General features: G+C 43.4%; 2 protein-coding genes across 2 annotated transcripts; one reads left to right on the top strand and one right to left on the bottom strand.

Annotated features, from left to right (window-relative positions):
* Nucleotides 1-2,126: 2,126 nt before the first annotated feature.
* On the top strand, nt 2,127-8,497 carry rabepk (Rab9 effector protein with kelch motifs). Its single transcript, XM_060912152.1, has 8 exons — nt 2,127-2,348; nt 3,850-3,906; nt 4,020-4,174; nt 4,646-4,801; nt 4,881-5,042; nt 5,527-5,676; nt 5,748-5,897; nt 7,894-8,497. Exons 2-8 carry the CDS (start codon nt 3,854-3,856, stop codon nt 8,115-8,117), a joined length of 1,050 nt encoding a protein of 349 aa, XP_060768135.1. The 5' UTR covers nt 2,127-2,348; nt 3,850-3,853; the 3' UTR covers nt 8,118-8,497.
* A 1,320-nt stretch (nt 8,498-9,817) lies between these two features.
* Nucleotides 9,818-14,658, bottom strand: hspa5 (heat shock protein 5). The gene is made up of 9 exons (XM_060912151.1): nt 14,550-14,658; nt 13,699-13,844; nt 13,374-13,605; nt 13,152-13,289; nt 11,964-12,076; nt 11,483-11,873; nt 11,161-11,398; nt 10,911-11,078; nt 9,818-10,813 (listed from the first exon to the last, which is right to left on the bottom strand). The coding sequence occupies exons 2-9, from the start codon at nt 13,812-13,814 to the stop codon at nt 10,254-10,256; spliced, it is 1,956 nt and encodes a 651-aa protein (XP_060768134.1). The 5' UTR covers nt 13,815-13,844; nt 14,550-14,658; the 3' UTR covers nt 9,818-10,253.

The following is a 14,658-nucleotide window of genomic DNA, read 5'->3' on the forward strand; positions in this document are numbered from 1 at the left end:
GGGTGGAAGCAGAGTGATGGGGTGAATAGAGGGTGGAAGCAGAGTGATGGGGTGAATAGAGGTTGGAAGCAGAGTGATGGGGTGAATAGAGGGTGGAAGCAGAGTGATGTGGTGAATAGAGGGTGGAAGCAGAGTGATGGGGTGAATAGAGGGTGGAAGCAGAGTGATGGGGTGAATAGAGGGTGGAAGCAGAGTGATGGGGTGAATAGAGGTTGGAAGCAGAGTGATGGGGTGAATAGAGGGTGGAAGCAGAGTGATGGGGTGAATAGAGGATGGAAGGAGAGTGATGGGGTGAATAGAGGGTGGAAGCAGAGTGATGGAGTGAATAGAGGGTGGAAGCAGAGTGATGGGGTGAATAGAGGGTGGAAGCAGAGTGATGGGGTGAATAGAGGGTGGAAGCAGAGTGATGGGGTGAATAGAGGGTGGAAGCAGAGTGATGGGGTGAATAGAGGATGGAAGCAGAGTGATGGGGTGAATAGAGGGTGGAAGCAGAGTGATGGGGTGAATAGAGGTTGGAAGCAGAGTGATGTGGTGAATAGAGGGTGGAAGCAGAGTGATGGAGTGAATAGAGGGTGGAAGCAGAGTGATGGAGTGAATAGAGGGTGGAAGCAAAGTGATGGGGTGAATAGAGGGTGGAAGCAGAGTGATGGGGTGAATAGAGGATGGAAGCAGAGTGATGGGGTGAATAGAGGGTGGAAGCAGAGTGATGGGGTGAATAGAGGGTGGAAGCAGAGTGATGGGGTGAATAGAGGTTGGAAGGAGAGTGATGGGGTGAATAGAGGGTGGAAGCAGAGTGATGGGGTGAATAGAGGGTGGAAGCAGAGTGATGGGGTGAATAGAGGGTGGAAGGAGAGTGATGGGGTGAATAGAGGGTGGAAGCAGAGTGATGGGGTGAATAGAGGGTGGAAGCAGAGTGATGGGGTGAATAGAGGGTGGAAGGAGAGTGATGGGGTGAATAGAGGGTGGAAGGAGAGTGATGGGGTGAATAGAGGGGACAGAGATGGATAAAAAGCGGCAGTGGAGGACGGAGGGACAAATAATCTGTTTTTTGATGTTCATGTCTCCTGTGTGAGATACAGACACCCTATCACTCAGGAACACACGGCTGATACTCAAAAGTGTCCTCACTGTACGTTTCGGTCCATATCATGTCTGTGATTCTCAGAGTAGATCATCATCATCATCATCGCAGTGTAGTGGGTTTCACTTTATCTGGCAAATCGTTTCAGATAAAATGCATTAATTCTGAGTTGGAGTCCCAATGGATGGTGTTTGAAAACCATCCATCACTCATTACTTCTCCAACACTGACCTCATGTGGTGCTTTAGAATCACAGAGAAACATCCTCCTGATTTAGGATTTGGTGTTCCACATTATCCTCAGGAGGCAAAGAGAAAAGGAGGCACTAATTACCTCAGTAGCCTGTGTAGTGTAGTGCACTACATGTCCATCTGGGATTCAGCCACTGCATACAGATGTTCTGTCACATGGGTTCTTGGCTGGAAAGGTGTGTTAAATTGTTTTGGTATTCACCTCATCTCATCTCATTATCTCTAGCCGCTTTATCCTTCTACAGGGTCGCAGGCAAGCTGGATCCTATCCCAGCTGACTACGGGCGAAAGGCGGGGTACACCCTGGACAAGTCACCAGGTCATCACAGGGCTGACACACAGACAACCATTCACACTCACATTCACACCTACGCTCAATTTAGAGTCACCAGTTAACCTAACCTGCATGTCTTTGGACTGTGGGGGAAACCGGAGCACCCGGAGGAAACCCACGCGGACACGGGGAGAACATGCAAACTCCACACAGAAAGGCCCTCGCCGGCCCCGGGGCTCGAACCCAGGACCTTCTTGCTGTGAGGCGACAGCTGGTATTCACCTATTTATACAATTATATCACTGTATTTGATGGAATCTACAGAGTAAAAACAAGAAATAAGCAATGTATGTGGCTAAAAATTATTATGATTATTACTATTATGGAGTAAAATAATTTAAGTAGCTTTAATTTAAACCTGTGAAAGTTTGGCCTGTTTATGCGTTTCTATAGTCATTCGCTAGATGGCGACAGAAGCCATTTGTCTCCCACACACACACACATACAACATTGACTGCCGTAGAAGAAGCGCGAGTTGCCCTGGGTAACAAAGTTCGGTTGGATTTCAAATGTCTTTTTGTTCCCTCCATATGTGTTCTGTGTTTCAGGTTGACAGCGCGGCACTGCGTAGTGCACTATGCATCACTGTGGAGTCATTTGGGACGCAGCCGCTCCATATTTGATTTGAGCAGTGCTCGCTAAAGTTTCTACTTGTAATCTGTTTTATCGTTAATTACGAAAGGTAAGTTTATATTTTTGCGTCTGATAGACATAATAATATAAATTAATTCATTACGTAGTTAACTAGACAGCACGACAGACAACTTCCGGTTGCTAACGTTACTGAAACTGTCATTTTCCCTGTCGCTTCGTTCGTGCGTAAATGTTAGCTAAAGGAATCACACATAAAACGTAGGATAAAAATAATTCCACTAAAGCCGTGTAGTGCAATAAATAGTGTGTATGCTATTGATGTCGACTCTCTTTTCTGAATAGCCGCTTGGAAATCGACTCTCTTTTCTGAATAGCCGCTTGGGAATCGACTCTCTTTTCTGAATAGCCGCTTGGGAATCGACTCTCTTTTCTGAATCGCCCTTTGGAAGTCGACTCTCTTTTCTGAATCGCCCTTTGGGAGTCGACTCTCATTTCTGAATCGCCTTTTGGGAGTCGACTCTCATTTCTGAATCGCCTTTTTGGGAGTCGACTCTCTTTTCTGAATTGCCTTTTGGGAGTCGACTCTCTTTTCTGAATCGCCTTTTTGGGAGTCGACTCTCTTTTCTGAATCGCCTTTTGGGAATCGACTCTCATTTCTGAATCGCCTTTTGGGAATCGACTCTCATTTCTGAATCGCCTTTTGGGAATCGACTCTCATTTCTGAATCGCCTTTTGGGAGTCGACTCTCATTTCTGAATCGCCTTTTGGGAGTCGACTCTCATTTCTGAATCGCCTTTTGGGAGTCGACTCATTTCTGAATCGCCTTTTTGGGAGTCGACTCTCATTTCTGAATTGCCTTTTTGGGAGTCGACTCTCATTTCTGAATCGCCTTTTGGGAGTCGACTCTCATTTCTGAATCGCCTTTTGGGAGTCGACTCTCATTTCTGAATCGCCTTTTGGGAGTCGACTCTCATTTCTGAATCACCTTTTGGGAGTCGAATCTCATTTCTGAATCGCCTTTTGGGAGTCGAATCTCATTTCTGAATCGCCTTTTTGGGAGTCGAATCTCATTTCTGAATCGCCTTTTGGGAGTCGAATCTCATTTCTGAATCGCCTTTTGGGAGTCGACTCTCATTTCTGAATCGCCTTTTTGGGAGTCGACTCTCATTTCTGAATCGCCTTTTTGGGAGTCGACTCTCATTTCTGAATCGCCTTTTTGGGAGTCGACTCTCATTTCTGAATCGCCTTCTTGGGAGTCGACTCTCATTTCTGAATCGCCTTCTTGGGAGTCGACTCTCATTTCTGAATCGCCTTCTTGGGAGTCGACTCTCATTTCTGAATCGCCTTCTTGGGAGTCGACTCTCATTTCTGAATCGCCTTCTTGGGAGTCGACTCTCATTTCTGAATCGCCTTCTTGGGAGTCGACTCTCATTTCTGAATCGCCTTTTTGGGAGTCGACTCTCATTTCTGAATCGCCTTTTTGGGAGTCGACTCTCATTTCTGAATCGCCTTTTTGGGAGTCGACTCTCATTTCTGAATCTTATACAGACTGATGTGATTCACTCTTATCTTTCTTGTGCTTTATCCAGACTCATGGAGCTTCTGCCCATCCTTGGCCCAGAAGATAAGCCCAAAGAAAAGCAGTGGTACGTCTCTCTCTCACACACACACACACACAAAAACCAAGTTTATTTCTTATTATTCCCATCTGCCACTGCTGTGATTTAGTGACCTTTTTTTCCCTCTTTATAACCTGCAGGTATGTTCTGGTGCCCCGAGGTGAAGCTCCTGGACTCAGCGTCGGACACACCTGCATGTTCGTTCCTTCAGCCAGTGAGGGAAAAGGACGGATCGTGATTGTCGGTGGGGCCAATCCAAGCGGCAGCTTTTCACACTCCTCTATTATAAATCTCGGTAACGTCTTGTCATATTCAGCCTTAGTAATTGCGCACATGAAACATTTTTACCTCCGCCAAAGAGGTTATGTTTTCGGTAGCGTTGGTTTGTTTGTTTGTCTGTTAGCAACATTATGGAAAAAGTAATGAACGGATTGCTCTGAAATTTTTTCCAGAGGTGTGACTGGGCACAAGTAACAATCCATTAAATTTTGGCGGTGATCCGGATCACCTTCTGGATCCCGGAATTTTTTTAAGGATTCTTGGCGGAGGTCTGCGCTCTCCGAGTGCTTTTCTAGTTTTTAAATATATTTCTGGGTTTTTTTTAAATGTCTCATGACTCTTGGACAAGATCATCAGCTATATGAATAGATTCTACTTCAGTTGTACGTCACATTGAATTAAAAACACACTTGCTTCCTGAATAAAAGTGTTTATAGAAATTACTGTGTTCCACAATTGACTTCAATCAAAATCATCAATCTTTTAGACAGACATGAATGGGATATCCCTGATTGGGAAGGTCTACAGGCAAGATATGAACACTGTAGCTTTGTGTCCGAGCGCGACCCTGAGAGCATGTGGGTGTTCGGAGGAGCTGAACAGAGTACTAACCGGAACTGCGTTCAGGTTCTACGCACCACAGGTAATTACTGTGCTGTGTTATGAATGGATTTTAATGTAGATTTTATCACGTAGCTGTGTTTTTATGTTCCTGTGGACAGACAGTGTTCCATGGAGGACAGTGGAGGTGAAAGGGACACGCCCGAGCCCAAGGACGTACCACACTAACTCGGCCTGTGTTAAAGACAGATTGTTCGTCTTCTCAGGTGGAGAGACGGGGGCCACGCCCGTGACTGACCCCCAAGTGCACGTCTTTGACACAGGTCTCTACTTTATGTGAAACTATCTACATGAAATGCATTATTGATGAGAGAAATTAATGAAATATTTGAATTGTGCGTATTTTCTGTAACAGAGGGGGGGTTTTTATGCATCAAGTATCCTTTTAGATTCTTGGACTCTTTTTTTTTTTTTTTTTTTTTTTTTTTTTTTAAAAGAAGAGGATTGAAAGCCAAAAAAGATGGTTTTTGTTTGTTTGTTTTAAGATTTGTTAGACAGGCTAAAATTATATAAAGCACACAAAATATTATCATGGACACCTTTTTAAAATATCACCCTGCTGTAGATTGATTTTATATCCAATGTGTACTGTAGATCATTTTAAAATACAACAAAATCAAAGAAGAAAATAGTAATAGGTCTCGAAATTTGTACTTTTTTCCTCTTCATGAAAGAAACTGTAGAAACGTATAAGCTGTTGGACTTCATACACGTTCTAATTCTGTGTGTTTTTCTTTCTCTCTAAAGTAACCTGCACATGGTCACAGCCAGAGAGTAAAGGAAAGCCTCCTTCATCACGGCACGGTCACGTGATCGTAGCCGTCGGATCCGTCATCTACATCCACGGAGGGATGGCAGGAGAGAAGTTCTACTCTGATATGTTCTCCCTGGATACAGGTACACAGCACACCACTCGCTGAATAAGGTGAAATATTTGTGGTATATTTTTGTGTTAATGTTTTCCTCAGAGAGCATGAAGTGGGAACGTGTGAAGGCTAAAGGAGACGTTCCTCCAGGAACAGCAGCTCACTCCGCTGTGGTTTTGGGGAAAAATGTTTATATTTTTGGAGGGATGACGGCAGACGGAGCAAGCAATTCCATGTACAAGTTTCAGAGCGGTATGTACAAGCGAACACGAACAACGTGACATCAATATTTTACGTTCTTGTAATATTTACATCTCATCTCATCTCATTATCTCTAGCCGCTTTATCCTTCTACAGGGTCGCAGGCAAGCTGGAGCCTATCCCAGCTGACTACGGGCGAAAGGCGGGGTACACCCTGGACAAGTCGCCAGGTCATCACAGGGCTGACACATAGACACAGACAACCATTCACATTCACACCTACGGTCAATTTAGAGTCACCAGTTAACCTAACCTGCATGTCTTTGGACTGTGGGGGAAACCGGAGCACCCGGAGGAAACCCACGCGGACACGGGGAGAACATGCAAACTCCACACAGAAAGGCCCTCGCCGGCCCCGGGGCTCGAACCCAGGACCTTCTTGCTGTGAGGCGACAGTGCTAACCACTACACCACCATGCCGCCCGTAATATTTACATATGTGTAGAAATTGTTTTTTAGTCTGTGCATGCACTGAATTTGCTGGATACTAAAACACAGGAAGCAAAAGAACTGTCATGACGTGTGATAAAGTAATTCAACACTATAAATTAGGAAAAGGTTAAAGAGAGATTCAAACTCTGATAAAGAAGTGGATAAGCAGTGAGTCTGTGGATGCCAAGACAAGATCAGGTAGGTTAAGAACGATTATTGAAATAATTGCAAAGAAAAGCCTTCAAACAACAACTTCTCAAATACAGGCTGAATGTGGTGGATCATTCTGACTGTACCATGATATGTTTTAACGAAAATGGTAAAGTTTCCAGAAAAAAAGCCCTTTCATGCCACCACCGTAATAACAACAGCATCTAGAAAAGTTGAAAGAATTTTAAGTAACCTGGAGTGATGGGGGGGGAGGCTTTAGGGTTAGTGATAAATGTTATGTTTGGAGAGGAGTCAACAGTGTGGAGGTGCATCTCTGTTTTGCGATTGTTGGAGCTGCATTTGCACAGGAAATTTGGTCAAAATAACCAAATTTGGCAAATCACATCACCACCTCAAAAAATCTTGGAGGAAAATTCAGTGTCTGGGACCCACATGGACTTTCCAACATGACTGCAATCCAGAGCACAAGGCCAAGCTGGAGGCTCTATGGACCCTTTTCACGTGACGTCACGACAAACACGGCCGCCATTTTGGACATGTACTACCAGTAGTCTACCACAGCCAACATTGAGGAACGGCAGTAAAGAAAGTGTTTATTTTCAGCAAGACTTCCATCATGCCACTATATTGTTGTGCACCTGGATGTAGTAACCATCAACAAACAAGGCAAGGGTTATCATTTTATCAGATCCCGGTAGATGCTGACCGACGGAGAAGATGGATAGCGGCATACCAACGCTTGTGTAGTGACCACTTTGTTGGAGGTAAGACGAATAAAATTAGCCAGAAAAGGCATTACATTGCTGTTAACATTCCATTCTAGTTTACTATAATTATGATCTGGCAGCTATTTACACCGGATCCAGTGTAAATAGCTGCCGGAGCCAATGTCCGAGGTTCCGGAGCGCGCTAGCTCGCGGCCGGCCGGCCGGAGCGCGCTCCGGCAAGCTCGGACGTTGGCTCCGGCAGCTATTTACACTGGATCCGGTGTAAATAGCTGCCAGATCATAATTACAGTAAACCTAGTAAATACAGTTTTCTGCATCTCGCTCCTTTTTCTTTTATGTTTGTCGCCTTCTTCGCATTCAAACCGATTCGAGCCGAAGTCCACTACATGTCCAAAATGGCGGTCGCGTTTACGAAGGTCACGTGACTGAAAAGGGTCTATAGGAAGGAAGTGAAAGTGCTGGAGTGGCCCTCATCATTACCAAGTCACTTTGAAGAGGGCTACAGTGCCTTTTTACCAAGAACAGTTAGCAGCTGCTCTGATCACTTTTATATTTTCTAAAAAATGGGAAAAATTCTGGCAGGGGTGTGTAAACTTGTGAGCAATTCGTATTAACAACTCGAACAGCCTTGATAATCAAGATTATTCTTATCACAGATAAACAGCGCTGGACTCTGATGAAATTCGAAGGTGACCTTCCACCTGACCGACTGGACCACTCCATGTGTGTGGTGCCTTGGCGGGAAAGGAACGACGTCAGTGTGGCGGACGACAAAACAGAAAGGCGTGAGGCGGAAACGAAGCATCTGTGCTTCGTGTTCGGAGGCATGGATACTCAGGGACTCATTTTCAACGACTGTCTAGTGACTGTGTTAACATGATGCTCTTTAGTCACTTGTTTTTATACATAAACACTTGACTAAACCTGTCTGTAAATGTTTAAAGATTGATAAAATAGTTATACCTTAAAGGGTGGGTATAATTAACTAATAACCATATAAGGAACACAGCCACTCAGGTTTCAGAACAGAAAACAGAGAGATTTATGCATGGTTATTTTAAAAGTAGTGAAAACACCAAGGCAAAAGGTTGTTTTGTGTAGAACATTGCTAAAAGGTGTGAATTTTGTTTAAAAGGTGCTTATTCAAGAAAACTGAACACGATAAGGAAACAAGGCTAAAAATTTAAGTTATTCTATGTAATCAAGTTGGCTGTAAGCCATGTGTGATGAGATTGTGGATAAAATGAGTTATTCCATTCATTCACTGGATTTTGAAAGAGCATTTTTTAGCAAATTTGATAATGCTGTGCAAACCATCTGACAATCATTTCCACTTAGAATGTAAACAAACCAGTGAAATGCCAGTAGCAATGTGTAAAAAAAAAAATTCCCCTTTATTTTTTGGGATTTTTATTTCATCCTCAGTTGGTTCAGTAACACATACCACCATTTTGGTTTTCTCTACTTATGGTATATGACCCAATAGCCTAGTAGAGTAGCCAATCAGCGTGCACAGCCAGTGAGCATGGAGAAAACAGGAAATACATTTCCTACTAAATTTTTTACAAAAGAGATTAAGCTCTGGGAGTTAACATTTCACTTGGGAAGCATTTGTATTTTTAAAAAAGACCCATCACCAAGGAGTTTACCTTTAGAGATAAAGACAGGACAGTTGTTACAGTCATAGGGACTAAATTAAAGTGTAATTGGTCTGTGTAAACCTACACAGCTGTGATACAAGATATGCACTTGAGGTAATAAGTTAAATAAAAAGTACAGTGTCTAGTAAATCAGGATAACTTCAATATGATTTGCTTCAGTTTGTATTTCACAGAAATTCTGCACGTTGATCTCAAGTCAATACTAGTACTTTTTTCAAACACATCAGCACGTGTAAAAACAAGGTTTGAAACATTTAAGCCTAAATGGTGAGAAAGACCCAAGGCATAATTTTTAAAACATCCACAGTAATAAGTGGATTAATACTCCTTACTGCATAAAAAGCTCGCTTACCCAAGCTTTCAACTCTATCCAGAGTCTTCATCAGGGGGAAGTGACATCACTTCAAGCATTGTCCCAAACCTCTGGAGGCTGGTACCAGAGATCTGGGACAACCTTCTAGATCTCCACCTCAGTGAAGAGCAACATCACTCTCTAGATGCCCAAATTAGCTGCATAGATGAAACTAACATGACGTCCACAGTATAGTGGCAGAAGGAAAGTTAGTCTTCAATACAAAAGCATGATCTATTTACACGGTATTACTAATCAGAGATACAGCCACCTTCCAAATGTGGACCTTGAGAATTTAAAGGCACCAAAAGAGCAGAAGTTGTCCTTTATCAGCATAAAAAGACTTTCAGTTTGAGTCTCCTTTTGTTTCACTGCCTCAAAGACAAATCTAATTGTTTACCTTGAGAACTAGGACAGTATGAAAACTGCCTTAAGAGCAAGAAACAGATGTTCACCTTGAAATAAAGTCAGGCTAAATGTTAAACAAACCAATGGTGAAGTAAAACTAAAATACCACAAAATGAAGCATTTATGGCACCTGGATTATCAGTAACAGGACACAGCAAGTAGTTTTGTATCAAACATTTATTCCCAGGAGGTTGCAGTAGAAACATTCTACATTTGCCAGATTTAAATAAATAACTTGAGTTTGTGAACAATGACATTTGCCCAGAGCCCAACACACCCACTAAACTCTAGCCCCACCCACCCAAATCCACAGAACCCCTCTCCAACTGCCTGAGAACAGCAGCAAGCCTCAATCCAGGCTGACTAAATCTCCACCTTGGTGAAGAGCAACATCACTCTAGATGCTCAAAGTCCTTTCCAGAAGTAAATTGTGTTTATGATTGTCCCACCCCTTTATACCTTCCCTCACAATTGTCCATCAAATCCAACAACTATGTACATGTCCCCTTTTTTTTTCCTCCAGAGAGGGCAAGGGCATATCAGGAGGGCCAAAAGGAAAATGAACCAAACATTCAAAATGGAATCTCACAGCAACCTACAACTCGTCCTTCTCATCACCGCCCTCTTCTGGTGGTGGACCACCTGCACTACCATACAGCTTGCTAATGATTGGCTGGACAACTTCTTCCAGCTCCTTCTTCTTGGCCTGGAAATCTTCAAGCTCAGCATCCTGGTGGGACTCGAGCCACTCAATCTTTTCCTCCACTGCTTTTTCGATGGTCTCCTTGTCATCGGAGGACAGCTTGCCTCCCAGCTTCTCCTTGTCTCCTATTTGGTTCTTGAGTGAGTAAGCGTAGCTCTCAAGCTCGTTGCGGGCATCGATGCGCTCCTTCAGCCTCTTGTCTTCATCAGCGAAGCGTTCAGCGTCGTTCACCATGCGCTCAATGTCTTCAGGTGTCAACCGGTTCTGGTCGTTAGTGATCGTGATCTTATTCTTGTTGCCCGTGCCCTTGTCTTCAGCCGTGACCCTTAGGATGCCGTTGACATCTATTTCAAATGTGACTTCGATCTGAGGAACACCACGAGGTGCTGGAGGGATGCCTGTGAGGTCAAAGGTGCCCAGGAGGTGGTTGTCTTTGGTCAGAGGACGCTCACCTGGAAGAGGGGAAAAAAAAAAAAAAAAAAGTTATGATTAAGGGACAGCTCAAACTTATCCAAGTTTAGCACAAAGACAAATCTTACAAAATCATACCTTCATAAACTTTGATAGTGACAGTTGGCTGGTTGTCAGAAGCTGTCGAGAAGATCTGAGACTTCTTGGTGGGCACAACAGTATTCCTGGGGATGAGTTTGGTCATCACACCTCCAACAGTCTCAATACCAAGAGTCAGGGGGCACACATCCAAAAGCACAATGTTTCCTGTGGATGTGATCAAACATTAGCTTAAGTTGTTTTAACTGAAGGTTTTACAACAACTTGATTTTTCTTCAAAATATCTCACCCGTATCTTCCTCTCCAGACAGCACTCCAGCCTGCACAGCAGCACCATAAGCCACAGCCTCATCAGGGTTGATGCCTCTTGATGGTTCTTTGCCATTGAAGAACTCCTTCACCAGCTGCTGGATCTTGGGGATACGAGTGGAGCCACCCACAAGGACAATCTCATGGATGTCTGACTTCTTAAGGTCAGCATCTTCCAGGACTTTCTGTACGGGTTTCATGGTGGAGCGGAACAGATCCTGTGATGGGAGCAGAAAATTATTAGAGGAGGTCCAGTTTCATATCATGAACAACAAGTAGCAGAGACTGCAGAAAGGTCTTACCATGTTGAGCTCCTCAAATTTGGCACGAGTCAGGGTCTCAGAGAAGTCCTCACCCTCGAAGAAGGACTCGATCTCAATGCGGGCCTGGTGCTGAGAGGACAGGGCTCTCTTGGCTTTCTCGACCTCACGACGAAGCTTCTGGACAGCACGACTGTCCTTGCGCACATCTTTTCCAGTCTTCTTCTTGTACAGCTTAATGAAGTGATCCATGACACGCTGGTCAAAGTCTTCACCACCAAGGTGAGTGTCTCCATTGGTAGCCACCACTTCAAAGACTCCATTATCTATGGTCAGCAAGGACACATCGAAGGTACCACCACCGAGGTCAAAAACCAGGATGTTCTTCTCACCATCCTTCTTGTCCAGACCGTAGGCAATGGCAGCTGCAGTTCTGCAGTGACACAGGAAATCTAAGTGTCTTGACATAAAAAATTTCAATATTAGAGCTTTCTAGAAGAAAGAAAACAGTGGAAGGGCTTACGGCTCATTGATGATTCTCATCACACTCAGGCCAGCAATAGTACCAGCATCCTTGGTGGCCTGGCGCTGAGCATCATTGAAGTAGGCAGGGACAGTGACCACAGCATGTGTAACCTAAAAAAAAAGGGGAAAAAAAAAAAAAAAAAAAAAGTTACCATTACTCCTTTATAGAGATTCTGCAGTCACGTGACCGGAAAGTACACAGCTGCCATCTTGTCGGTAAAAAACACCGCTGAATACTGCTGCACTTGTGTACAAAATGGATAAATTTCAACCGACGGACTACACGGCTCATTTTTCTAATGAACAGATAACTAGATGCATGTCTAAAATAAACGACCTACAGATTAGTGACCCTTATCGATTACCGGACGTAGTTTTCACGACCGCGTCAGTGGATATTGAACTGCCAGAGGTGGAATACCCAGACGTGTATAATTACCTCATTAACTTTCCCTCGCTGTTCAGTGGTAAAGCACTGCATGCTTATAAATCTCTGGACAGTTATCTTTACAGAAATTCAGGATTTGTCAGCTGCCCTCAGATGTGGCATCTTGTAAACAAGAAAATAATCCTCATTGGACGGGTATTACTTAAGTATTACTAGTACTGATACTAGATATATCAGTACTATCTAGTATAGCACTGACCAGCCGATTATAGAATAGAATAAGGTAATTCCAGCTGTAATTCCAAATCGAGATTTGAGTGGCTGTTTTCTGAGCTTAGTCAACAGGCCGGCTCTGCAGCCTCGCTTTTGCTTCCTCTCCCGACGCCGCCTCCTTTGCCTGCCAGACCCGATAACAATCCACGGAGACCCCGCTGGTCTCGCCATCTCGTCTGGAATGTTGTGCATGCAATGGAAATCGCTACAAACCATCATTTTCTGCTGGAAACCAATGTCCAGTAAGTCCATACGGCTGTAGTGGATACTGAAGTCCGGTACAGACGAACACGCAAAAATACACACAAAAAAACAAACGTGCACAGGTAGGGAGCGCTTGTAGTAGAATTGTACATAGTAGGGTTTTCCAGAAGAAAAGGTAGAAGTAGAACCAGAAGGCGGAAATATGGCGTTTGACCGACAAGATGGCGTCTGTTACAATCTGGATCGGCTGTGACGTCACATGCAAGATCTCTATATGCAGTGTGATTTAAATATTAAAAAAACCCATCCCACACAACATACCGTCTTTCCCAGGTAAGCTTCTGCAGTTTCCTTCATCTTCGTAAGCACCATAGCAGACACCTCCTCAGGGGCAAAGGTCTTCAACTGACCAACTCCAATCTCCACTTGAATATGGGGCTTGGATTTTTTCTCAAGAACCTAGAATTGTTCAAATAAATAAAATCAGTCAAGTTTCAGACTTCTCTACAATATTCCTACACCTAATAACCGACAAACACCCACCTTGAAAGGCAGATATTTAATGTCCTGCTGCACAGAGGAGTCACTCCATGTACGACCGATCAGCCTCTTGGCATCGAAGATGGTGTTTTCAGGGTTGGAGGTGAGCTGGTTCTTGGCAGCATCTCCAATCAGACGCTCACCCTCGCTAGTGAAGGCCACGTAGGACGGAGTGATGCGGTTACCCTGGTCATTGGCGATGATCTCAACACGGCCATTCTTGAACACACCAACACTAAAGAAGAATTTAACAAGATGAGATATGAATAATCTGGGGGAAAAAAAAATGAGCATAGGCTGATAAATTAGGAAAGCACTGCATGCTCACCAGGAGTATGTGGTGCCAAGGTCGATGCCAATTACAGTGCCGACATTTTCCTTCCGGTCATCATCGTCGGCGTACACACAGCCGACCACGAGCAGAAACAAGCCCAGAAATCTCATGTTGGGATCAATATCCGATTTGACTTCACTCTTAAGGAATTAAAAAAAAAAATAGAATGAGATTAGATTAAAAAGGAACAGCAAGTGCCGCCCAGAAGTCACGTGGGCTTATTCAATGTGAGGAAAAAAAAAAAACTAGTGACCCATAGACCACTAGAATGAATTAGATAAATATAAATGCATTCAAGCTACTTAACTGCTGACTAATAAACTCGAGTAACGAGCTGCCCGAAAGGGGAAAAAAAAAATACAAAGCAGAACCGAAGAAGCTAAAACCATTTGCGTTGCAAAGCTAACAAGTTAGCATGATGCTTTCATGCTCACATAGCGAACATGTAAATCAAATTAAAGTCGCTAGAAATACCATTTTAGGGTATTCATTAGTTGTTAATTGATCACTTGATTTAAAACAACGAACTGTCTTTTCTAACTTGCTTTTTTTCCGAGCTAAACCAAGCTAAGCTAAGCTACTAGCAAACCGTTAACACCAGCTATAGAAAGACCTAGAACGTGCGCGAGACCAAACGGAAATCGCTAGTTGAACCGCTCATCAATGCAATGCTAGTTATGTTATTGCAAATTTTATTATCTTTACGTCTTAAGTAACAAATTTTGTATTGCTGCTTAAATTTTAACCACCTTCTATAATGTTAACGCACTCTTATTTAACTTAAATAAGCATGAATCACAGTTCTAACGGTAAGATAAAGTAAACATGCAAAAAAAAAAAATTACCGTAAATTCTGTAGAAGATGAACGAGACTCTGTTAATACCGCTCTCTTTATACTCTATATCTTTATAACTCTTCACTTCCTGTCGCTGTGAGAAATGCACTGAGATGAA

The sequence above is a fragment of the Neoarius graeffei genome, chromosome 28, assembly GCF_027579695.1.
Source record: "Neoarius graeffei isolate fNeoGra1 chromosome 28, fNeoGra1.pri, whole genome shotgun sequence".
Classification (NCBI taxonomy): domain Eukaryota; kingdom Metazoa; phylum Chordata; class Actinopteri; order Siluriformes; family Ariidae; genus Neoarius; species Neoarius graeffei.

Bases quoted from the DNA above. Each gene is read 5' to 3' on its own strand.
- rabepk (XM_060912152.1), top strand. From the start codon at position 3,854: ATGGAGCTTCTGCCCATCCTTGGCCCAGAAGATAAGCCCAAAGAAAAG. The intron at 3,907-4,019 runs GTACGTCTCTCT...TATAACCTGCAG, and splicing joins AAGCCCAAAGAAAAGCAGTG to GTATGTTCTGGTGCCCCGAG. The intron at 5,043-5,526 runs GTCTCTACTTTA...TTCTCTCTAAAG, and splicing joins AGTGCACGTCTTTGACACAG to TAACCTGCACATGGTCACAG.
- hspa5 (XM_060912151.1), bottom strand. From the start codon at position 13,814: ATGAGATTTCTGGGCTTGTTTCTGCTCGTGGTCGGCTGTGTGTACGCC. The intron at 11,874-11,963 runs GTAAGCCCTTCC...GTGTCACTGCAG, and splicing joins ATGAGAATCATCAATGAGCC to AACTGCAGCTGCCATTGCCT. The intron at 10,814-10,910 runs GTATGATTTTGT...CCCCTCTTCCAG, and splicing joins CACTATCAAAGTTTATGAAG to GTGAGCGTCCTCTGACCAAA.